The sequence below is a fragment of the Pristis pectinata genome, chromosome 3 (genome assembly GCF_009764475.1).
Source record: "Pristis pectinata isolate sPriPec2 chromosome 3, sPriPec2.1.pri, whole genome shotgun sequence".
NCBI classification, from domain to species: domain Eukaryota; kingdom Metazoa; phylum Chordata; class Chondrichthyes; order Rhinopristiformes; family Pristidae; genus Pristis; species Pristis pectinata.
The window spans coordinates 38,721,105-38,746,348 of record NC_067407.1 but is presented as its reverse complement, the minus strand read 5'-3'; the positions used below and the strand labels follow the sequence as shown (position 1 = coordinate 38,746,348).

The following is a 25,244-nucleotide window of genomic DNA, read 5'->3' as shown; positions in this document are numbered from 1 at the left end:
CCTCTCTAAAGCTTCCACATCCTTCCTATAATGAGGCGACCAGAACCATGGTGCAAAAATCTGAGTGGTCACGTTATGTTCTGAATTTAGATAAGGTCACACCTAAATACTGTGGGCAAGCTTGGTTTCCATGCTTCAAAATAACATTGAAACAATTTTTAACTTTAGTTCTTTCTCTGGTGATCCCTCAGGAGCAAAGCTGACTTGATTTCACACCCATTCTGTGAGGGGGGGAGAAGGGGGAGTGGGTGGGGGAAGGGGGGGAGAGGGTGGGGGAAGGGGGGGAGAGGGTGGGGGAGGAGGGGGAAGGGAGGAGGGGGGGGAGGAGGGGGAAGGGAGGAGGGGAGGGAGGGGAAGGGAGGAGGGGAGGAGGAGGGAGGGAGGGGAGGGAGGGAGGGGAGAGACACGACAGCCGCCGCCTCACCGTTGCGCAGCTCCCCCTGGAGCCCGCGCCCGCCTGCGGAAGGAGGGGCTGACGGGAAGCAGTGCGCGTGCGCAGGTGAGGGCGCGGGCATTGTGGGATACTGCGGAGGCTGCCTGTTGTCGTTGTTATTGGGGGTTTACGGCCGAGAGTGTTCACTACCGATTAATTATCGTCAAATTGTCATATGTACTCTCCCACTTTGTTTTCTTATTTATTTTAATGTCTTAGGTTCGTGAAAACGTCGTGGAAAGTCGGATCGGGAAAATAAATTTCTTCCCCTTTTCCAAAAAAAACCCCGCTTATAATATTTCAAAAGATGGCTACGGACGTGATCCAAGTGACCAATGTTTCGCCGAGCGCGACCTCCGAGCAGATGAAAACTCTGTTCGGGTTCTTGGGCAAAATCGACGAGTTGCGGCTCTTCCCCTCAGAGTGAGTAACTCCAAACTGCCAGGCGGGGCCGGGGCCTAGGCCGCGCCCGCTCCACATGATCTGACGTCAAAAGTTTTAACTTTCTGAGGGAAAGCGCATCTGTGCCATCCAGGCTGCTTTTTTATTTAAACCGACGTGCGTTTCCAAATATCTGTAGAAAGTGTCAGCTGCCCCCCTCCCCAACCCTTTCTCGCACGGATCTCGCCGAGCCCCCGGCAGCTTCCACTATTGTCTGGCTTTCGGGCCGGCCGCCCCTTCGCACACCACCTCACCAGGCCACGTTTCCGCTCAGCCGCGTTTACCTTTAGGTGGATTCCGTACCGGTCTAATCACTTAACCACGATAAGGCTTTAGGGTGCATTTAAATAGCAAGAAGCGTTTTTTTAAAGTTGCACCAAAGTTCAAATGTGCATTATTATCAGTGTAAAGTAAAATGGCCGCCAATGCAAAGGCACTACACGGTAGTAGCAAGCGATGATCGTTTCAGGAGGCACCATCGTAGTACAGACTTCAACAGTTTGGCAAATTATCACATGAATCAAGCGAAGTGATAAAATGGCCTCAATTTGTATCGAAACGCAACTTGGGTAATAGAGAACAAGCTGGCGAAGCTAAGCGGCCTATTTCTGTTTCCATTTTTAAAATGGGACCAACGAGAATAATACAGGGGCAAGGGATCAAATGAGAAAGGGCTAAATGCAATGCATTTACCATTGCTGAAAGGCCAACGGTAATGGGATTAATTTGTAATTTTAGCAGATAATTGAGATTGCGGAATGGAATTCAGAAAGTTGATGCAATAATTTGAACCATCAACCTAATGGACAAAAAAAGTCAGAAACCTTGCAATTCAATTCGTTGTCATGTAAAGCAATTCAACATCAGGAGAGTTGGTGAAATAAAGTAGTTGTGAGTATTTAATGCGGTATCAAATTTTGAAGTTCTAGTTACATAGAAAATTCTGCAACTCTCCAAATGGTTCCCACGTAATATAGCTATGTTGACAACCATTGAGTTATGGGAGAAGAATTGGTTACAGCATTTACTTTTTTAAAAAAACTTAAAACTCATAGATTCTGTTTGGGTTCCAAGGAGCTGCACTCATTCCTAAGCCTAGAGAATTAAAGTTAAAGATTTGGGAACTTGTGCCTTTATGTGCTGCTAAAATCTGGTTAAAAGTACAGGGAATTAGTAAACTTCCTACATGTATAAGACTATATTCTGTGTTAGGGAATTAATTTGCAGTTTTATTTGGAGAAGGTGATGAACCCTAATAACAATTACTCATCCATTATATCAATGAATTAGAATTTTTCTCAGTAATGCTACACTTTACTTTTCCAATTCTGATATTTTTAACACTATTATTTTGATTATGCTGATTGCAGAAAAATACTTGTAATTAGCTTCTAATGGCAGAATTATCCATTCTAAATTAGTTAATTTGTATAGTTGGTAGTTAAGGCATAAATAGGCATGGTAACTTTTTTTGGAAATTTTTGTTTGACACAATCAAATGCTATACCAAGGTCTACAAGAAAATGTTTCCAAGATTGAAGAATAAAGGATCGCAGAGATGATTAGATGATATTTACTTCATTTTAAGGCCCAGAGTGAGGAGGGGATTGAAACAAATCTTCATTTCAACACTATGCTGCAAGGGAACAGAAACATCCCTAAGTATTTAGATGTTGGATGACTTCTAATGTTCCATCAGTTACCATGGTAAAAATAAATGTATAGAACAAATTAGAAAACCAAGACATTGAAGAAAGTGTTCCATATTAAATCAAAGACTTGGATCTTCATTACGTTCAATTGCTTGAGATTATTGTTTGTAATCGCCTCTCTTTGAAGTAACTGTTTACACTTTTTACTAAGTCTTGGTGTGACACAGTGTCTACGTACTTGTATCCTGTTGTCACAGTCTTTTGACTACTTTCATCAATATTTGCAATATAAAAGTACCATGTATCCATTGATAATGAAAATTTATATGTAAACAATTGCCTGTCAGTGTAAGCAGGCTTCCCACCACTGGTGGAGCTGTGGTACGAATTGCCCAGGTCTGCTTTCCATTTTCTTCCTCCTTGTCAGGTAAGTTTTGTTTTTAATTTGATCTATTATTATTGCATTTTATATTTCTGTTGCCATGCCTCTTTTGTGCAACTTAGTTTCCCAAACTACACCTCTTCTTCATCTAGGACAGTCCTGTTCATTGCAAAGCTTTGCCACCTCCTGGCTGACCTACACATATCCCTGGCAACCTTGCTTGAATTTCTGCGCCTACTGTTTCTTCTCACTTTCTATGATTTGGATTCATGTATTTCACCATTTAAACTTTCACTCTTCATTCTTCCACCCTAATTGCTTAAACTTTGCTCTGCTTGTGCTTTCTTGCTACATGTCCTGTTCAAATTGTTTATTTTCCTACTGCATTATTTAGGTTCTAATGATCTGCTACTTTAAAAAAAAATCTTATTGGTAAATCTATATGCTTCCTGCAGTGCAACCCTCCCCATTACATCATAAACTTGTATGCATTGTATAATGATATTGAATGATTTTTAAACTGTATCCTTACTATTTCAGTCACTGTTTGACTACATCACTGCACTTGTGTTTCAGTAGCAATTCCTTGACTCTTGTAGTGCAAAGAGGGCAGCCGAAGATATCAAAGGCACCATAAAGATGCAATTTCCTTTCCATATTAATCTAATAAATGATTTGCAGAATATCTAACAATTTGCTGATCTATGCCACAAGCATTTGTGTTTTGTGCAAGTAAAATACAAATAAAATGCTTTTAAGAATTTAATGTGATTCAAATCTCATGAAATTAGTAAAATGATTTTAAAACAAAGATTTTATTTGCATATAGCTGCTCCAACAGAAAATTGATAATTTGGTATGAACTAACGATCATCTATAGTTTTGCTTAATCTATCAAGAAGTGTGACCACTAATGATTCAGTTTAATAAAATTATGCATCATATCTGAGTAATTCATTTACAGTATTTTAATTTGTTAATAAAGGCAATATCATACAATTACTTGGAATGCATTGCAAATATATATAGTGTTGTATTTAAAAAATTGTGCTTTTATCAAAAAACACCATAGCTTTCAAATGTAATCCTCTAAGTCTACCATGTGGGAATCTTTAGTACAAAGTGACACAAATTCTTGGAGTGGTTGAAGAAACATTTTTTGCTTTCTCGGGGTTTAAAATGTAACATGCATGAAGTACAGCTAATGGATTAAACACAAGACTACAGATGCTGTAATCTGGAGCAAAAAGCAAACTGCTAGAGGAACTTGGTGAGTCAGGCAGCATCTGTGAAGGCAAGGGGGTAGTTGATGTTTCAGGTCAAAACCCTGCTATGTCACCCAAACCACTGAGTTCCTCCAGCTGTTTGTCTTTTGCTGTAGTGGATTGAAACTGTGCTGTAGTGAATTTGGTACTGAAAACTTGGGAGTTTATACCCATATTTAAAATAGTGTCAGTTGAAAATTTAAAAAAAACTGCAGGTAGTTGAAATAAATAAAAATAGAAAATGCTTTTTAAAAAAAAACTGGACATCAGGCAGCATCTCTGGAAAGAGAAATAGTTAACATGTTGGTCTGATGTAGCATCTCCAATCTCAAATGATATCTATTTCTCTTTCCACAAATGTGGCCTGGCGTGCTGAGTGTTTCCAGCAGTTGTGCTTTTTATCATCATTTGAAGAGTTGTCTGTGCACATTGATAGTAAGGGAGTTAAAAATACAGAATACTGTTTCATGAGTTATGAATTGTTCCTGTGGAACAATTGTTTCCTTGGTGCTTTATCAACTAAACTCTGCTTGATTTTTAAAATTAAAATCCAATCTAAACCCCAATTGTTTTTATTTTGATACATGATCCAAAGAGTCGTCCTTTGGTCTTCGGTTGAGTAGCCAGTCTGCATGGGGAATGGCTGCTGCTCTGGCTTGGGGTTCTACAGATTGGCAGTTCTCAGTAGCCCCTTCCCATATCTGCTGACCAGGGCTACCCTGCAATCTCTATTCCTCTGTATTCCCTTTCAACCAGCCTGAGTTAGGAATACCCAAACCTGGATGATGCATGTACTGCAACCCAGCAATGAAATGATGATTTGATTTTACATATTTATAAAGAAAGAACTTGCCTAATCAGAAAACTATATGAGAATATACTGACACGAGATTCTGCAGATACTGGAATCTGGAGCAATACACACAAAATGTTGGAGGAACTCAGGCCAGGCAGCATCTATGGAGAGAAATAAACAGTGAACATTTCGGGTCAAGACCCTTCATCAGGACTGGCCAGTCCTGACGAAGGGTCTTGACCCAAAACATTGACTGTTTATTTCCCTCCATAGATGCTAAAACTTTTTTCTAAAACTCTTTATACAGCACAGCAACAGGCCCTTCCAGCCCAACGAGCCCGCGCCACCCAATTACACCCATGTTAACCTACTAACTCGTACATCTTTGGAATGTGGGAGGAAACTGGAGCACCTGGAGGAAACCCATGCAGTCACGGAGAACGTACAAACTCCTTAGCAGCGGGAATTGAACTCCAATTTCTGGTGCTGTAATAGTGTTACACTTACCGTTACGCTACCTAACTTTTTGAAGGATGCTCTAGTGCTCCAAGAGGAGGGGGGTTGGAGAATCACCCAGTTACCTGATGCTAGTTGACCTCTCTTGGGTGCCCAAGTTTTCTTTTAATCCATATCTTGTAATAACTACAAGATACATTTTAAATGACTGCCATTTTAAAGTTCTCTGTTGCAATTCTTTTTTGAAGACCTTATTGAGAGAGAGTTCAGAAATGGAATCTACATTGACTAATCTCTAACATTTTGAAGGATGTTCTAGTATTCCAAGAGGAAGAGGTTAGGAGAATCACTCAGTTAGTTTTAGGAGGTGACAGCCAGGTTTGAGAATTGGAATCATGAGGAACCAGATGAGCTGTGGGTTTATACTAAAGGGATAACAGAATTTTTGGGCCATTGAATCTACATCGAGGTCTTTGGGGGATCAAAATGAATAGTGCATGAAGAAAAATCTTTTACATGTATATATTTTTCTTTAAACATTTTTGTCTGTGTGGGGGGGTTGGTATTGTTGAGATTCTCATTAATTTTGCCCTCAATACCCATAGATAGGGAAAGCAGGAAAAGGGTGATAAAGAGAAAACCAACAAGGATGAAAGTCAAAAATCAGAAGGGAAACGAGGGTGAATAGATAAGATTCAGATGGATGGTCCACTCATTTTACTGGGTTAATGTTCTACTAGTACTGATTATCTTTTTTTTCGAATGAAAATAATCTTTTGTGCTTGACTTTGGATGTCATTAATTTTTGTAGTATTATGATACTGAAGAGCTGTGAGCATTGTACAAGATGAGGATACAGCTCCAGAAGCATCAAAAATAGTTTAAATTCCTGTCTAAGAAAATTTGGTTAAAAGTTACAAAATTACCGAAATTGGAATGGCTGTTGAAGTTGCAGCTTGCTTGCATCTAATTTTTTTAATGCACTCTAAAAATAATTGTCGATTCCATTTTGATCAAAAAAGATTGTTTAAAATGTTATTGAGCAATTTAAATGCATTTGTTACTGCTGTATTAGCCAGTATACTGCAATTGCTTCCAGATGGGCCTACTTTCAGTTGACCGCTGAAGACAAGGAAAACCATTCCTATGTGCTTCCTCTATAATGGATTTTTTAAAATTTGCTTTCTAATAGATTTTTTTAATTGCCTATTGATTGGGTGCCAATGTAACATCCTTCTATAATTGTACTTAAAAGCCAGTTGTATTGCTAATGAGGTGAAGTTCTGCGATTAAAATGGAGGCAATTTTTGCTTTGTTTTTTATGCAGAACCACAAATCTGCCTTGCTGTGCATGATTACTGATATTGATAATCAATTTTTGCCCTTTCTGCTTTTTTGATCTTGATATAAGGAATGGGCAAAACCCAAGTGTTGGTTCCTTAGTACTCAGCTGGGATGGTTGTATAATTTTTGCTTTGCTTTTCCCTCCTCTGCCCACAGTCATCCTGCAGGTTTAAGATTTACTTTCTTGGATTTGATCTTTGGCAAAATTAAGGTGTTGCTCTGCAAAAACAAAATGAGTCGAATAGACTTCATTTTCTTTTCTGCCCTTATTATGTGTATGTGCCTAGTACATGTTGGCAGAAATTATGGAAACACTGATTTTTGGGGGGGGGGGGGGGCTAGCCAGCAATGAAACAACTTAACTTTATATCTGGGTATGATTTAATATTGGAAGATTTGCTTGTCATTTCATTTATGTTTTTAAGAGGTTGTAATGTGAAGTCAACATTGGTTCAACCATATTTTTCTTTTCCTAGTGAATCACCATTGCCAGTGACGTCTCGTGTGTGTTTCGTAAAGTTTCATGATCCTGACGCTGTGGGAGTGGCGCAGCATTTGACAAACACGGTCTTCATTGACAGAGCATTGATAGTTGTACCTTACACAGAAGGTTTGTGTTTTATTGCTTGGGGGTTTTGGCCCTTTAATATACCCATTAAAGTATTTCTGAGTAAATTACATTGAACCTGCATGATAAACATTTATGGATAAATTAACCCTTGGTATACTGCCATCATTTACAGCATTAGAAATGCAGAATGTTAAAGCTGCAGTGTATTTTCAGAGGTTTCCAGGGAACTTGCCTACCTTTTTTTATTTCAGTAGATTATTTTTAGGTTAATGATAAACATAAGATCAAGATTAAATTCATTTATAATGGGACCAGGATGATTCTGGGTGGTTATATTTAATTCCCCATTGTTTAAAAAAAATTAAAAAGTAACATCAACAGTGAGTTCAATAAACCAAAGGCACAATAATGCACATCTTTAATTTGCAAACAGTATCAATGGTATTTATGCAATGAAGTAGCACATAAGAATAAATATCTTGCAATAATGTTGAATGATAATCGCCTCAAAATAATTCCAATTTCCCTCCTGTCCTCCTTTTTAATAAACTATTTTAGTGACACAGTTGTAAGACATATTTTCTTAATACACTGCAGTATTATTTTGTAAATAGTTGTAAATTTAACTTAATTCTTTTCCAAACCATGCCCCAAAAAGAAATTGGCAGTAGTATCAAACCTGTTGAAACCAAATTATTTTGCCGTGAACACCCAATTAACAATGAAAATATCATACCTTATTTTTAGTATTGTAGTTGTTTGCAGAATAAATATGTATTTGTAGAAGAATATTTTAATGCAGTATACCAAGGATTTTTTTGGGGGGGGGTGTGGGTGGGGGACTTAGTTTAATTTTTTTTTAAAGTTGGTTAATCCAGCTTTTGTGTGCTTTAGCAATGGTGGATTTGTCTTTTTTTAATAACCACACTGTTTCATTAAAAAAAAAACCCAGACCATCATCCAAAATAATAAATTCTTCTCTCTGTTATCTGTGTGTGTGATTTTTATAGTGGAGAAGGCAGTTGCAGAGCCCCTTCCCCGATGACTGAAAAAGTTGGTCCTCTGCAGCGACAGGGGATTCTAGGCAATTTACAAAAGGCCAGCAAGCATAAGAGTCCCCATGTGTTGTCCTGTTGTAAACATTTGTTCTTGTTAACTACCTTTTCTCTTCACTGTTTCTATATTTCTAGGCTTTGATGTTATCCAGTTTAGATGTTATGAAGGAAAGGATTCAGCAGATTTAAGAGGGCAGGCTAAAGGAGAAATTTATTTAAAAGGGATAATATACTTTAGAGTAGGTAATTTTGGCACATTCTGTTTTCATTTGTAGGGGTCTGGAAGATGATTGGTAATAATTCCATTTCTGAATCAAATTACACACTAGGAATGGCAACACACAGCTGTGTATGCCAAAATGGCTTGCTTTATGGTATCCACAATCACACATTATACTACACTGAACCATTTTCTCTCAAGGCTCCAGACAAGTTGTTACTTCAAACCGAATGCTAAGCTTTATTAAATTTTTAAAATATTTTTTATTGCATATGAAGTCCAGAAATGCTTTACAGTTATGTTTAGCTTACGTTTGAAGAATTTGATGCATTAAACCAAGCTTATTCAAAAGCAATTTGGTTAGGATGAAAGCATTTCTGTTGTAGTGAAATTCTTTAAAGCTTTTGAAAATTTTGGTAACTTACATAACTGAGAAACCTGAGTACCAATTACCTTTGAACCACATCACAGAATCTTAACTTTTCTGGAGTACTAGGAAGAGATTTTTATTTGCATGTTTTAATTTCTGTGTGATTGTGATTTGTACTGTAATGAAGATCTTAATTAACTAAGTACAGACAAGAAACACGGTAAGCAAGTAATACATGCAATAATTTGCTGAGCTTGAGAAAGGACTTACAGCATGTCGGAACTCTGTTTACTGATAGACGATGGCTCTCAGTTGTCTTTCATTCTTTTGCCTATTTTCCTTTTCCCCTTTTTCTTTGTTCTTTCCCTCCTGTCAAATTACTCTCATCTGAGTATGAACACCAAAGGTACAAATGAACTGCGTAATTTTATGAAATCATTTAAAAGATGAGCCTTTAGTTATGACAGTTGGTAGCATCACAGCGATGTAAACAACCCAGATAACGCTATGCTAAGTGCATTCTGTTAATTTTATCAGCACCGCTCAGTACAGAAAGTGGAACCATTGCCTTTGTTTAACAGTGGTTTTTCTTTTTTTGTTGTTGTGTTTTACAGTTCTTTTCCCTGGTTCAGCCAGACCTATTTACCAGGCCCTGCTGAAAATACCACCCAACAGTTTTGCCTTCTGCAGCTAATCCAGTTTCTCTTAAGTGTCCTTTACTTGTTGTATGTTTTCTTGCTGAGGTGTCACACAGTATCTTATACATGCAGTGCTGATTACTGTTATCTGTAAAGGATAGAAATGCAGTTGGTGTGTATATATATTTACAGAATGTCACTCTTGATTATGGGGCATTGGGGCACAGTGGCAAGTTGATATCTAGTAACATTGCAAAAAAAAATTGGTTCACTTGCACAAAAAGTAGCATTTAATATATAATGAGCAGTATGTTTCAGCTTGTTCATGAATTTCTCCTGTCTAATGGTAAGTTCTAAACAAGTCATAGTGAACTTTTTCATGATTTTGGTCCCTAAATCATAAACTTTTTTTTGTCTTGTGTATCTTGATTTTTCTGTGTGCTTTATAGTGAAGCAGCCGACACGAGTCGCTTGTTCATAAAACATCTTTTGAAAAGTTGAGAGCACAACCCCTGGAGAACCGACTGTGCTTGCTTACGTTTGGTTCATGACTAAAAAATCGAGTACAGGTGATAATATCTTGGCAGTGTTACAAAAAAAAGTAGTGTGTATTGTGATATTTATTTATTTTTTTACTATAGTATGTACTGATTTATAGATTCAGGGCAAAAAAAATCAAATTTTACATCTATGACATTTCATTCTAAAAGTTTAAAGGTTTCAGTTGTAATTAGTAAAACATAAATCTATTTTAGCAAGATTATAAGTGTACTTTCTACAAGCTAAGGTGCTGAAAACAGTGAGACCTTGTTTTTCTAGGTGTATGTATGTGTTCTCGCAACTTCACAGAGTTTGTTCTAATGCAGATCTGAATTTTTCTACAGGAGTCATTCCTGATGAATCTAAGGCTTTGTCTCTGTTGGCACCAGCTAATGCAGTGGCAGGTTTGCTGCCCGGAGGTGGACTTTTGCCTACACCAAATCCTCTTACATCAGTAAGTAAACTTCAATTTCAAGTTAATTAAATAATTGTTCTTGAAGAGAATTAATTGCTGATGCGTATAACCAGGTTTTTGAGTCAACTTATTATGAAACAGCAATATGAGCCAATCGTATAGATGTGGAAGTTGCTGTAATGTAAATATCATATTTAAGGTGCTTTAAACCTTGTCAAGTATTACTAATCGCTGTTGTATACTGAATATCAGCAATTATTGCCAGATCTTTGTAAATGCAAAATACTGTGGTTTCAGACAAACAATATTAGCATTGGAGGTCATTGAGGTGTCAGTTAACATACAAGTAGTAGGGTTTGGATGACCTTTTGTTCAGAGGGTTGTACAGCGGCATGCAAAAGTTTGGGCACTCCTGGTCAAATTTTCTGTTGCTGTGAATAGTTAAGTGAGTAGAAGATGAACTGATCTCCAAAAGTCGTAAAGTTAAAGATGAAACATTCTTTTCAACATTTTAAGCAAGATTAGTGTATTATTTCTGTTTTGTACAATTTTAGAGTGAAAAAAGGAAAGGAGCACCGTGCAAAAGTTTGGGCACCCCAAGAGATTTGAGCTCTCAGATAACCTACCAATGTCTCAGACCTTCACTAGCTTGTTAGGGCTTTGGCTTGTTCACAGTCATTGTTAGGAAAGGCCAGGTGATGCAAATTTCAAAGCTTTATAAATACCCTGACTCCTCAAACCTTGTCCCAACAATCAGTAGCCATGGGCTCCTCTAAGCAGCTGCCTAGCACTCTGAAAATTAAAATAAATGATGCCCACAAAGCAGGAGAAGGCTATAAGAAGATAGTAAAGTGTTTTCAGGTAGCCGTTTCCTCAGTTTGTAATGTAATTAAGAAATGGCAGTTAACAGGAATGGTGGAGGTCTGGAAGACCAAGAAAACTTTCTGAGAGAACTGCTGGTAGGATTGCTAGAAAGGCAAATCAAAACCCCTGTTTGACTGCAAAAGACCTTCAGGAAGATTTAGCAGACTCGAGTGGTGGTGCACTCTTCTACTGTGCAGCGACACCTGCACAAATGACCTTCATGGAAGAGTCATCAGAAGAAAACCTTTCCTGTGTCCTCACCACAAAATTCAGCGTCCGAAGTTGGCAAAGGAACATCTAAACAAGCCTGATGCATTTTGGAAACAAGTCCTGTGGACTGATGAAGTTAAAATAGAACTTCCTGGCTGCAATGAGCAAAGATATGTTTGGAGAAAAAAGGGTGCAGAATTTCATGAAAAGAACACCTCTCCAACTGTTAAGCACGGGGGTGGATTGATCATGCTTTGGGCTTGTGTTGCAGCTAGTGGCACAGGGAACATTTCACTGGTAGTGAAGAATGAATTCAATTAAATACCAGCAAATTCTGGAAACAAACATCACACTGTCTGTAAAAAAAAAAAAGCTGGAGATGAACTGGAGATGAAAAGAGAATGGCTTCTACAACAGGATAATGATCCTAAACACCTCAAAATCCACAATGGACTACTGGAAGAGGCACAAGCTGAAGGTTTAGCCATGGCCCTCACAGTCCTCCGACCTAAACATCATCGAAAATCTGTGGATAGACCTCAAAAGAGCAGTGCATGCAAAACGGCCCAAGAATCTCTCAGAACTAGAAGCCTTTTGCAAGGAAGAATGGGCAAAAATCCCCCAAACAAGAGTTGAAAGACTCCTAACTGGCTACAGAAAGCATTTACAAGCTGTGATACTTGCCAAAGGGGGTGTTACTAAGTACTGACCATGCAGGGTGCCCATACGTTTGCTTTGGGCCCTTTTCCTTTTTTGTTATTTTGAAACTGTAAAAGATGGAAATAAAAAAAGTAATTTTGCTTAAAATATTAAAGAAATGTGTCATCTTTAACTTTATGCCTTTTGGAAATCAGGTCATCTTTTACTCGTTGAGCTATTCACAGTAACAGAAATTTTGACCAGGGGTGCCCAAACTTCTGCGTGCCACTGTATGTGGAAAACTGTCCTGGAGAATGTTGCGAACAAGCTGAGACAAGGTCAGGGATGGATTATTAGATCGAGGTCGAAGTACTTCTGATAGAGTGAATATATGATCAGAACCACATACAATAGCAAAGTTGCAAACAGTCTGATTCTGCTTTAAGTAACTGCAAAGGACTTGATTACATGGGTAACTAGTGATCAGTTTGTATATTGGCTTTGTGCATTCAGGTTGCATGTTAAAACGGACACTGATTTCTGATAAAGCACAGCGGCATTGCTTGTAGATGAAAAATGAGCAGTTAAAAGTAGGTCCTTAAGGGGTATCAGTGATAAAGATGTGGGAGCAGAAATTAATGCTGTATTGTTCTATAGCTGTGACTGGAAAAAGTGGAATTGAGTGGGACTGGACAGCAGTGGAAATGATTGAAAATGGCATAATAAGATCTGTTTAGTACTCGTGTGGACTACAAACCTGATTGGAGGAGGGATGTTCAAATGTGAAGTTTAAAGAAATATGGACATGAATTTGGGAGGTGGCAGTGTGATTGAGGACTTTGGAGAGTAAAGGGGTTTTGGAGCAGTAACTTACAAGGGTAAGATAGAATTGAGTATCTTTGAGCTGAGTGTTGATAATAACACACTTGAAGTCAGGGGTAACAGGATCAATTTATTCAGAATGGGGCCAAAAGGATAGAATATGGATCCTTAAACATTGGAGCTTGAAGGAGGCATGAGAGAAGATGGGGGGAGAAGTTAGTTCAGGGCTGTGGTAGGAAGAACCGCTGAAGAGAAATGGCTTGGGCAACTGGCAAAGAAGTCCATGTGCTCCCTGCACTCCCACAGTCCCTATTCATTATTTTCAAATGTAATTTTTTTTTGTCAGTATAGTGGGCAAATAGTGTTCCAATGCCTGTGTCAGTTAAAAACAGTAGGGTCTGGATTGGTAAATTTTAATGGTTGAGATGCAATGAGCACTTGATTTGTATTTTGTTATTTTTAATGTAGGTTATTTGAAGAGAGAATTTCAACATTTAAAGTATAATATTCATGTACTGATTCATGTATTTATTGTTCAAAGTAATTTGAAATGACATATAGGTAAAAGTGTTATGTTATACACCAAACTGGATATAGAACACTTAAATTGCACATTGGCACCAGAATGTTAAGTATTCCAGTAACATTGGGAAAATATCGACTTTCAGAGATTGTTAAAACTTATTAGAATAAAATACTTTTTTGAAAACTGCCATTTCTTCGAACAGTTGTCAATTAAAATGTGACACACGCATGTCAGCATTGGTTTGTGATATCTGTACCAAATCGTTTTGAACTATTAAAATTACTATTAATTTTGCATTTGCATGAAACTTTATTGGTGTCCATTTGTTCATGATTTGCTTAAGAAGCAAGGCATTGTATATAGACACTTGGAATGGTGAGGCAGTTAAGGTTGAATGATGGAAGGTCCAGATTTGACTTTGATTTGATTGATTGAGAACAGAAGTAATTTGAACAACGCCTACTTTTACCAAGTAACAGTAAAACACCAAACTCTGAATTTTGAAGGAGATGTACAAATGTAAATCCACATTTTTGATGTATTGTCACAATGTAGGCAATAAAACACTGAAGGCCATTTTCATGTTTAACTTCCACATAAACAGTTCCTTCTAACACTTTTTTTCTTTTAACCAGCTCAGCGGTGTTCCTTTGGCTGCTACTCTTGGCAATGTTAATCCTGGCTTGGACCCTACCCTTGCTGCACTTGGACTGCCAGGAGCAAATTTAAATTCACAGGTAAGTACAATGTGACAGCTGTGATGGAATGACTGCTGAAATAGTTGTTACTATTTGACTTCATATCATGAGCTGGTTGGTGCTTACAAGTTTTACAAGCTTATTAATTTGATTTCATAATGTGCCACATCTTCCAAAGGCCTGTCAGCAGTTCATACTCAACTGCTTTTACTTGGGGTTTTTTCAAATTGGATCTTGGCTATACTTGTAGCTATCTGCCTGTCTCTGCAATCATCCTGTGTCACGTGTCCAAACATCCTGCATGCTGCTAACTTTACCATAGAACTCCGCGGGCCAGCAGTATTTCCTTCTCTTGTGTCAGTGGGCAGCCCTAGCCACCATCAGTTAATGCCACTCTGCGAATTGGTATTGGTACACCTAATGGGGACCTCCCGCCTTTTGGACGATGGTGCACAGGGTCACACTTGAGGAAAAAGTACTGTCCTGCGGGCAATGTGCTCCTTTATGACCTTAAGTGCAAGCTCTGGCCTGAAATTTTGTTTCCTTTTCAGCAAAATCTTTTTTGTTGTTGTCTTATTCAGTTGCTTTGGTATCTGGGTTTTAGGTGTGTTGATCTGCAGGATTTTTGTTATGTTCAAGTTAGTTGCTTTTCCCACCCCACTACTGAGTTTGAGAGGGACAGGCTGAAATCTGATGTATCAGTATTACATTTGAGTAAAGGTAACCACAGAGGGATGAGAGAGGAGCTGGCCACAGTTGATGGGAAGGGGATCCTAGCAGGGATGACAGTAGAGCAGCAATGGGAGGAGTTCCTGGGAGTAATTCAGAAGACACAGGATCATTTCATCCCAAAGAAGAAGAAGCATTCTAAGAGGATGAGGCAACTGTGGCTGACAAGGGAAGTCAAAGGCAGCATAAAAGAAAAAGAGTAGGCATACCATATTGCAAAAATTAACATTAAGCTAGAGGATTGGGAAGCTTTTAAAAACCAACGTATGGCAACAAAAAAAAGCAATAAGGGGAGAAAAGATGAAATATGAAGGTAAGCTAGCCAATATAAAAGAGGATACCAGAAATTTTTTTCAGATATGCAAAGAATAAAAGAGGCAAGAGTGGACATGGACTACTGGATAATGATGCTGGAGAGGTAGTAATGGGGAACAAAGAAATGGCAGATGAACTGAATAAGTATTTTGCATCAGTATTCGCTGTGGAAGACACCAGCAACATGCCAGAAGTTCAAGGGAGTCGGGGCAGAAGTGAGTATAGTCGCTATTATTAAGGAGAAGGTGCTTGGGAAGCTGAAAGGTCTGAGGGTAGGTAAGTCACCTGCACCAGATGGACTACACCCAGGGATCTGAAAGAGGTAGCTGAAGAGATTGTGTGATCTTTCAAGAATCACTAGATTCAGGAATGGTTCCATAGGACTGGAAAATTACAAATGTCGCTCCACTCATTAAGAAGGGAGGAAGGCAAAAGACAGGAAATTATAGGCCAGTTAGCCTGACTTCAGTGATTGGTAAGATGTTAGAGTCCATTATTAAGGATGAGGTTTCAGAGTACTTGGAAGCACATGATAAAATAAGCCAAAATCAGCATGGTTTCCTTGAGGGGAAATCTTGCCTGACAAATTTGTTGGAATTCTTTGAGGAAGTAACAGGCAGGATAGACAAACGAGAGTCAGTGGATGTTGTTTACTTGAATTTTCAAGAGGCCTTTGACAAGGTGTAGCACGTGAGGCTGCTGAACAAGATAGGAGCCCGTGGTATTACAGGAAAGGTACTAGCGTGGATAGAAGATTGGCTGACTGCCAGAAGGCAGAGAGTGGAAATAGAGGACCTTTTCTGGTTGGCTGCTAGTGCCTAGTGGTGTTTGTCAGGGGTCGGTGTTGGGTCCACTACTTTTCACGTTACATGTTAAAGATTTGGATGACAGAATTGATAGCTTTGTGGCCAAGTTTACGGATGATACAAAGATAAGTGGGGGGGGTAGGTAGTGTTGAGGAAGCAGGGAGTCTGGAGAAGGACTTGGATGGGTTGAAAGAATGGGCACAGAAGTGGCAGATGCAACACATCGTAGGGAAGTGTATGGTCATGCACTTTGGTAGAAGGAATGAAGGCGTAGACTATTTTATAAACGGAGCGAATTCAGAAATTGGAGGTGCAAAGGGACTTGGGAGTCCTAGTGCAGGATTCCTTGAAGGTTAACTTGCTGATTGAGTCTGTAGTAGGAAGGCAAATGCAATGTTAGTGTTCATTTTGAGAGGACTAGAATATAAAAGCAAGGATGTAATGCTGAGTTTTTTATAAGGCATTGGTGAGACCATATTTGGAATATTGTGAGCAGTTTTGGGCTGCATATCTAAGGAAGTATGTGCTGGTATTGGAGAGGGTCTAGAGGAGGTTTACGAAAAAGATCCGGGGGATGAGAGGGTTAACATGAGGGACATTTGATGGCTCTGGGCCTGTACTCACTGAAGTTTAGAAGGATGAGGAAGGATCTTGTTGAAACCTACTGAATATTGAAGGGTCTGAATTGAGTGGATGAGACAAGGATGTTTCCAGTGATGGGAGAGTCAAGGACCAGAAGGCACAGCCTCAGAAGAGAAGGACGTTCCCTTAGAACAGAGATGAGAAATTTCTTCAGCCAGAGTAGTGAATCTGTGGAATTCATTGCCACAGATGACTGTGGAGGCCAAATCATTGGGTATATTTAAAGTAGAGGTTGATAGGTTCTTGATTAGTAAGGGGGTCAAGGGTTACGAGGAGCAGGCAGGAGAATGCAATTGAGAGAAAAATAAATCAGCTGAGATCAAATGGTGGAACAGACTTGGGCCGAAATGCCTAATTCTGCTCCGATGTCTTATGATCTACTGTATGCCCAAATAATAACAATGGTATTTGAAAAATTCATTGGAGGGGACATTACAGATGTCCCAGACCTGCAGTGTTTGGAAGGGAGAAATCAGCCCAGTTTTCTATTTGGTATTACGTACCAAATGGTGCATACATCTCCTTATAGGTTAGTCGTGCCCTTTAGGAAATGAAGGAAGGGGATTAATAAAATGTGGTGGAACACACCAGATGTAACCACAATTTAATGTTGTGTGCTGAAAATCATCGATACGTTTGTAAGGGTTTGGCTCACTGGTGTGTATCGGGGAATATGGGTAGGTGCATGTTCAGAGTGTGGCTAGTGGCTGTTTACAGGTGCTGCAGGGCCACTGCAGGCAGGTGCCTAGAGAGAGAGGAATTGGAGAGTTTCAGGCAAAGAGGGGAATAGAGGAAACTTTTAAAAGGAGTTTGCATGCAGGGAGGACTGCAGGTAGAGGGTGGGTGAGGAACTATGGAAGCTGGCAACCTGTATGTTTTTTCCCTCTGACTTGCTGGTCATGTTTAATGGTCAGTGCATGAGTGGCTTCAAGTTTGGTTTCCTAATAAATGTATTTTCTCAAACAAAATCTAACATTAATATTAATCCCAATAGACAAGTCCAAAATCATTTTAAATTCTTTATTAAAGGTAATAAGGTGTTGGTAGAAATTAAACAAAAACAAGTTTAGATATGCAGTATATAATTTTTCATTGTTTTTTGCAACTTGAAGTCTCATGTTTAAAACTGCCAGAAGGAATTTTGCCAAGAAGGTGTAACCATTTGAATATCTTAAGAATTAAGCTGCATTTCTTGGGCAAAATTTGAAATCTTCAAGTCTTTCTTCCTTCAGCTTTACTTTTTTTCTTGTGGAAAAAGTTTGCATTCGGAGAAATCTTTAAAGCTATGCAGCTCAGTAAAGGTCGCTGGAAGCACGTTATTGGGAATGTGCTTGTTCTCCAACATAAATGTAGAGTCACTGGAAGGTACTGAATTTTTACTTGGCGGAAGAATAAATATTTTAAAGGTGTTTGTGCTTTCCATATAGTGCAGTTGTGGAGATAGAATTTAGATAGTTCTGATATCTTAAGCAGTGATATCATGTTAGCACCATTTTTATCTCTAAAGTACACTAAATCTCACCTTCATTGCCATGAGGTAATGTTTATTATTGTCCTTTTAGGTTACAGCAGATCAGCTTTTAAAACTCATCACTCAAGTTGATCCAAAGTAAGTTGTATCATTTTTGCACTTGTTGGCAAATAAAAAGTTCTGCACATACCAGTTGTCCATCCAGTAAGGGAAGCCATCAGGCTGCCTGTTCTTCATTTGTTTCAATTTTAAATGCATGGAAAAAATTATTGCATGGGGGAAGGGGGATGGAGTGAAATTACATTCTTGGGTGCTCAGGATTTTAACGTGCTGTAATTCTAAGCTATGAGAAAATGTTGCACTTTCAGTTTGGATTTGTGTAAGTAGTGAGCTGGCCTCTGTTCCTCTGCATTAGGATGGGGGGAGATTAGCCATTGTTCCTATTTCTTACTGCTTTTGGTCACTAATCGTACATATGTACAGGCAATGGCAAGAATAAGATACATTGTGAATCCTTCATGATTAAATATACTGCTGTTGACATTAAAATATTTTGATGACATCGGAAAGCTGCTGGCACTGTGATATTTCAGATTAGCATCTTAAGCAAAAGTTCCTATAGGAAATGTTGGTATTTCTTTTCTAGGTGGTACATTTCCATATTTTTTCAAAAGGCGCTGTGATGTGTAGAGACGAGCAGCTGTATGGCCCCTTAATCTGTTGAAGTTTAATCTTTTCAAAATAAAAAAAAATCAGTAATCTGATTCATGAATATGAAATGAATTTTTTAACTTGAGTTGCTATGAGGTGATTGCTCTGCCAAAACGCATGAGCATGCAGTAGTCAAACTAGTCTTGACATTTGGCTGCTAAAAGAATTAGCTAATCTTTTTCAGATGTATGTCACCTGGCAAATAATTCCCACCTAATTAAGTGAAAGATAGGAGCCATTTATTCATGCATGCATTTTTTTCCTAAGGTTAAACCATGCTGCTGGTGCCATCGTGAGCCCAGCCCTGAAATCTGACACCTCTTCCAAAGACATAGAAGAAGCAATGAAAAGGGTTAAAGAAGCACAGTCACTGATCTCAGCTGCTATAGAAACGGGTAATACTACTATTTCTAATCCCTTGCTTCTGATAGTAGTATTTATACAGCTTAGACACAAAATAAAGAATGGCTTGAGTGCCATAGAACCTTGTATGTTTGCTTTAGTATGACAGGTTGAGAAATGGACCAATATACAGATTTGGCTTGCGTGGGAAGGACTTAATATACAAATCCTGTGACTGCACACTTTAAAACACCTAAGTATAGGCAAGTTTTGTACAAGTTTAACCAAAATGGAACTGTCTTAATCTTGACAGCAGTAAGCACATAGAGGCACTAAATCAATTGTTTTGTTACACAAGCAGTCTGTTAACACACTTAAGTTTAGAAATTAGATAAGAGGGTTATTCTACTGTAGCAGTGTGTTATTTAAGGCTGTGTTTGCACAGACCTGTAACCCATCTGCTACATTATGCTATTTTGGCACACATTTCCATTTAATGGTAGTTCACACCATTACTACCAATATTAACGATTGAAGGCATTTGACTAGTGCCATCACATATGCAATAGAAATGCCCTTATATAAGGAACAAAAACAGAAAATGATGGAATCTGGAAAGAGAAGTAGTTAACATTGAAGGATTCTCAATCTGCTTTGGTTCTAGCATTTTCTGTTTTGCTTTCAGATTTCCAGTATTTATATCCATGTGTTGTGTATGGCTATTTCAAAGATTTCTATTATGATTTGAGTTTTACATTATATTAAAGTCAAATTAAATTTGAAACCATCATTTCCATATTAATACAGATTTTAATTTGAGACTTGAGGATAATCAGCTAATTTCCCTTCGTCATCAAATAACTTTAGCCAAATTTGATCTAAGTTGCTCTCAATGGTGCAGAAATGGTATTTTGCAATCATTTCAAATGTTGCACTGCTTTCTGAGAAAGCAAATTCTACTCTATACCAAACCATTGTATATTTTGTTTTATTCACTCCACTAGAAGTTGTTCCTAGTTTTGATATAAGGTTCTGATCTCCTACTTAAACCATATTATGTATCATTTTCTTGAATCCTACATTTTGTATTTCAGAAAAAAAAGATGACAAAAGGAAACATTCTAGATCAAGGTCTCGTTCACGCAGGCGGCGGTCTCGTTCTCGTTCAAGGCATAGGTGAGGAATTGAAATTTCTTTTGGAAAGGGGATATAATTAAAGACATTATTACTCTACAGCAGAACAATTCGTTCTTGTGTAATATTACTGTGCATTTAATGAACATTAATTCCAGGACAATGGATCTGTTGCCTTGAAGCTGAAAAAATTATTTTCATTAGTTTACAAAATTCAAAAGCTTACCTGTAATAATTTGGGGCTTGCTAAAATAATTTTTCTTCATAGATTATTGTGGAATGTATAAGAAAACTGCAGCACAGATTACAGCATATATCTCATTCTCAGGAATGGTATATTTTTTTTCTTTGCTGGTATCATCCCGACCAACATCATGTAATATCCTGCTCTTGCCCAACAGAGCCTCTGAAAATCTGTACTACATTCTTTCCAGCAAGTTTTGAGGTCCTTAATCCCTTTCTTGATAGCCAAATAGAGAAATCAAATGTAAAAATGAAAAGTGTTAAGAATTACCAATTACAATGTAAATGACTTTGAGATCCATTCATGAATGGATTGGCTTCTTTCACAAAGATTTCCAAGTTCCATTATTCCTAATGCAAGACTTTGAACTTATTAGGGAAGCATAGTTGGCCCTATTGATTATAAAACTACAAGTTAATCTGAAACTTGGAATAATTCATTTTCCATATAGTTGGTTGTATGATTTGTCTAATTTGTTTACTCTCCAACTTTCACTCTGTTAATTGCCAGATTTTGCTGCTTAGATTGATCAAAATGATAATTACTTGGTATTTTTTTGTTGTCCTTAAGAAGCCAGCTGAACATCGATGAGACCTAGTAGCTTGTCAGCAACTTCAGTAAGACTAGCAGGTCAGCTGGCCAGATCTTGCTTGTACTAATCTGCCCCTTTGCTGGTCTGGATGCGGATTGCCTACCTTGCTCATCCAAAGTACCTCGTACACCACTGACAAGGCCTGAGCAGCAGCAAAACTTGAATTGTCCACTCTGAGCTGTGCTCCTAAAACTGCTCTGAGCTTTAACATGCACCAAAGCCTTGCCCATAACTTCAGTTCTCAAATGTCAGAGGCATTCAAAAATATTTTAAAATCCTCATGAATTTGACGACAAAGTAATTAAACATTAAAGGTCAACTAAAAATGCTTATTAATTAAAACAATCACAATTGAAATTATTTTGAAATAAGAAACTTGCCATCTTCCAAAAGCCTGATTTAAAATCATTGGGCTTCTGAACCGTGTGTCATGACCAAGTCAGTATAGGATCCAAGAATTTATTCCAGTGTATACGTTAGGAGTCTCCGATTCAAGTCTGGCTGGACTTGTAGGGAGTCTGGCAGTGGAGCATGATGACAGACAAAATGCCTAGTATTAGTTAGGGAGTTTTGGACTTCTGCATTTCACTGTACATCTGGGTTTATAATTTGCTAGATTATCTGTCTTCATTGAGTGCAGTAACCTGTGCTGTCTTTTCATGTCAAAGTTCACAAATTTCCTTTTAGGATGCTTGTTCAAAACATTTGGGTAATTGGGCCAGGCTTGGATTTGGTTATCTTATGTGGAACAGTTTATCTTTCAATGGTGCCCATTCAGAATAAAATATAAAAACAAAGCACTATCATAACAGTTAGTTTTGCTGTGCTTCCACAGATGTACAGCTTTCAATTCTGTTTTCCCTTTATTGGAATGTAGTTGGTTACACTGTACCTAACCCTAGTTCATTTCAAGAAATCTTTAATTACAGCTAACATGGCTATTGTTGCTGCACATTTCCTACTTCCATTTGTGTTTAAGTTTAACCCATTTGTATGGTTTGGCTTGTGCTTTATAATTTGTATTCCAGCTGTCAGTGCTTTGCTGCTTTTAAATTGTTTTATATTCACATTATTTTGCTAAATATTTAATATGGTACATTTTTTTTAAACAGGCGTTCCAGGAGTAGATCTAGAAGACGCTCGCATTCAAAGTCTAGAAGCAGACGACGATCACGGAGTCCGAGGCGAAGGCGGTCACGCTCAAGGGAGCGAAGGAGGTCTAGGAGTATATCAAAGTCAAGGTTTTTTTTTGCAGCATTCTTGTCATTGTGATTTTCTTTTTTAATATATGCATTACTGAATCCGTAAGGACTTTCAGGTGGCTGTGTGTAGTTCAATAATCTTTGAATGCAAGCCACTTTTGAGCATGAGTTTTGTATTTCTTGGACATTTTAGGGAAAAAAAGAAGGAAGAGAAGAAAAGATCCAAAACACCACCCAAAAGCTACAGCACAGCCAGGCGGTCTCGCAGCCCCAGCAGGTATGCATGGATGTGTACTTCATAGAAATCTGCTTTTGTTTTGGAAATATTGGTAATGCTGGCTCTTTCTCCAGTTTAGTTGGTCTCTGGTCTGTGCAGCACTTCTCACTTGGGAGGCTGAAGACATAGGGACCTCATAATTTTTTGGACTACTAAGAAATGTGTCACAATTGAAAACAACAAAATTAACAGTGAGGTCCTCCTTTGCACTGCTTTGGCATAGGATATTGAGGTTTCAGTGTAATGTGTGCAGTGTGTGTTTTCCACCAGAACATAGGACTATAATTTAGTGTGCTTTTAAATTGAATATTTACCCAAATGGCATCTTTTCATAAACCTTCTAAAACAATTTAGACAACTACTGATATCAAAATTCCATTTCCTTTTCAACCTTTTTTAATCTGGAATGTTTTCGAAATAAGGATTCATAGAAGTAATTGCAGAAATTGAGCAATTCAAATGGAGGTTGAAGTTTATTTTTAAAATTCCGCCATTGATATTGATTTCTATTATTCTTAGATTTAATTTTGCAACATTTCTTTAACCTGTTTGCAGTTTTTAAGGAAATCTTGTTACAAGAAAATTTGGTAGTTTTAGAAACCATGGCAGCAAGAGTTGATGCAAAAAGAGTTATTTTTAAAGAGTACTATTTTATGTATGGCAATTCAAATAAATGAAGGGTGATTATCTTAACTGTTATTGAATTGCATAATTAAGATGCTTCCCTTATTTTGTCAGAGACAGAGAACGAGAGCGAGAAAGAGAACGAAGACGTAGAAGAAGTAGATCTATTTCAAGATCTCCAAAGAAGTCGAGATCACCTAAGCGTAAATTGTCACGGTCACCGTCTCCTCGAAGGTAAACTTTTGAGACCTAGACGTCACTTTGAACTTCCTATGGTTCTTTATAATATGTTAATTGTTGACATTGTGATGTGTCTAAACTGTTTACCACAGCAAAGTTTGTAAAACTCCAGTGCAATTATAGATTTTGTTGTGGTTTGGATTAACAGTGGACTTGTTGATGGTGAGGCAGTACTGGATTGCAGTAATAATACTTCATTTAAGTTGATGTTTTTAGAGAAAAGATTTCTCTGAAAGATTGAGTCCTTAATATATCATACAAAAAGATTTCTTCAATCTTCTGCTTTTCTTTACCTCGTTTTCCTTTTCCAGTGAGTATGTGTTTGAAGATGTTCAATTTATTTTCCAGGCATAAGAAAGAAAAGAAGAAGGACAAAGACAGGGACCGGAGCAGGGAAGTAGAGGAAAGGGAGAGGTCATCTAGTAAAAAGAAGAAGAGCAAAGATAAAGAGCGGGAAAAAGAGAGGGAGAAAAAGGCAGAAAGTGAAAAGGGTGATGTGAAGGTAAATTTGGAACTATACAGTATTTTAGGAAGAAATAGAACTCGTTTTGAAAGTTTGTACTTTTTTTTACCATTACAGTTCTATGGGGAATGTGGATATTAAAGCAGATGCTTTTACATGAGTTGGTTTATTGAATTTGACATAGTATCCTACATTGATGCAGGTAACAAGAGATTATGATGAAGAGGAACAAGGATATGACAGCGAAAAAGAAAAAAAGGAAGAACAGAGAGTTTCAGAATCTGGGACATCCCCAAAACTGAAAGAGTTAGCACAAGCAACTGACAAGGGAAGTACAGATATTGTGAAAGAGTCAAAAGTCAATGGTGATGATCATCATGAAGAAGATATGGACATGAGTGAATAAATTTAGTGAAACCTGATTTATATTCCTAATGTGAAGTGATTATTTTTAGCAGTGCTTTCTGTCAGAATTGAAGTGTCGCCCTTCTATTATATTTTCTACGGTTACAGAAAGCGGTGACCTTGGCACCTGCCTTGCCACAGTTTGTGAAAGAGATGTACAGATGACTTGGTTCAGGAAGTGAACTGCACTTCTTATAGCATCAGATTGGTGTGCCAGTAAGAAGCTTTTTTCTGAAATGTATGCAGGGATCTCCTTTGACAAGAGTAGGAACCTCAGAAATGTGTAATTTTTGTTTAAAGAGACTCAACCAATATTGATGTAGATAGTTACATATCCTATGAGCCTTGTGACTGTAGATTTGAGTTCCTGTAGTTAACTGTTTATTTGGCTTTCTTAGTTTTAAGTGACTGTCTGCTTTTTGTATGTGCCTCTACTAAATAAAGTACTTTGGTATTCCCTGCTCCTAAACTTATCACTCATGTATTGCCCATTGTTCACAAAAGAGGGCATCTGCCCCAACTGGATTTAATGTGCAACGTCTTGTGAAGAAAAATAGTTTTCTTTATCTTGATACTGACAGGTCTACCAGGTTAGCAAATTTGGCTGCACTATGTGCCATGGTCTTGTACAGTTTACGAAAACAATTCCTGTTTTACATGTAGCTTTCATAATAAAAGCTATTTTAAAGCCTAGTTTGGATCCTCATTAT

General features: G+C 38.0%; 1 protein-coding gene across 3 annotated transcripts; it reads left to right on the top strand.

Annotated features, from left to right (window-relative positions):
• The first annotated feature begins 509 nt into the window (after positions 1-509).
• srsf11 (serine and arginine rich splicing factor 11) lies at positions 510-25,244 on the top strand. 3 transcript variants are annotated; one of them, XM_052013080.1, is made up of 12 exons: positions 510-856; positions 7,246-7,379; positions 10,508-10,617; positions 14,275-14,376; positions 18,392-18,438; positions 19,279-19,406; positions 20,448-20,529; positions 22,436-22,564; positions 22,719-22,802; positions 23,541-23,660; positions 24,015-24,168; positions 24,332-25,243. In XM_052013080.1, exons 1-12 carry the CDS (start codon positions 741-743, stop codon positions 24,533-24,535), a joined length of 1,410 nt encoding a protein of 469 aa, XP_051869040.1. In that variant the 5' UTR covers positions 510-740; the 3' UTR covers positions 24,536-25,243. The 3 variants fall into 3 exon arrangements, with proteins under 3 accessions (XP_051869040.1, XP_051869041.1, XP_051869042.1); XM_052013081.1 differs by having other exon boundaries at positions 523-856; positions 22,436-22,540; positions 24,332-25,244; XM_052013082.1 differs by lacking the exon at positions 510-856 and adding an exon at positions 10,073-10,192.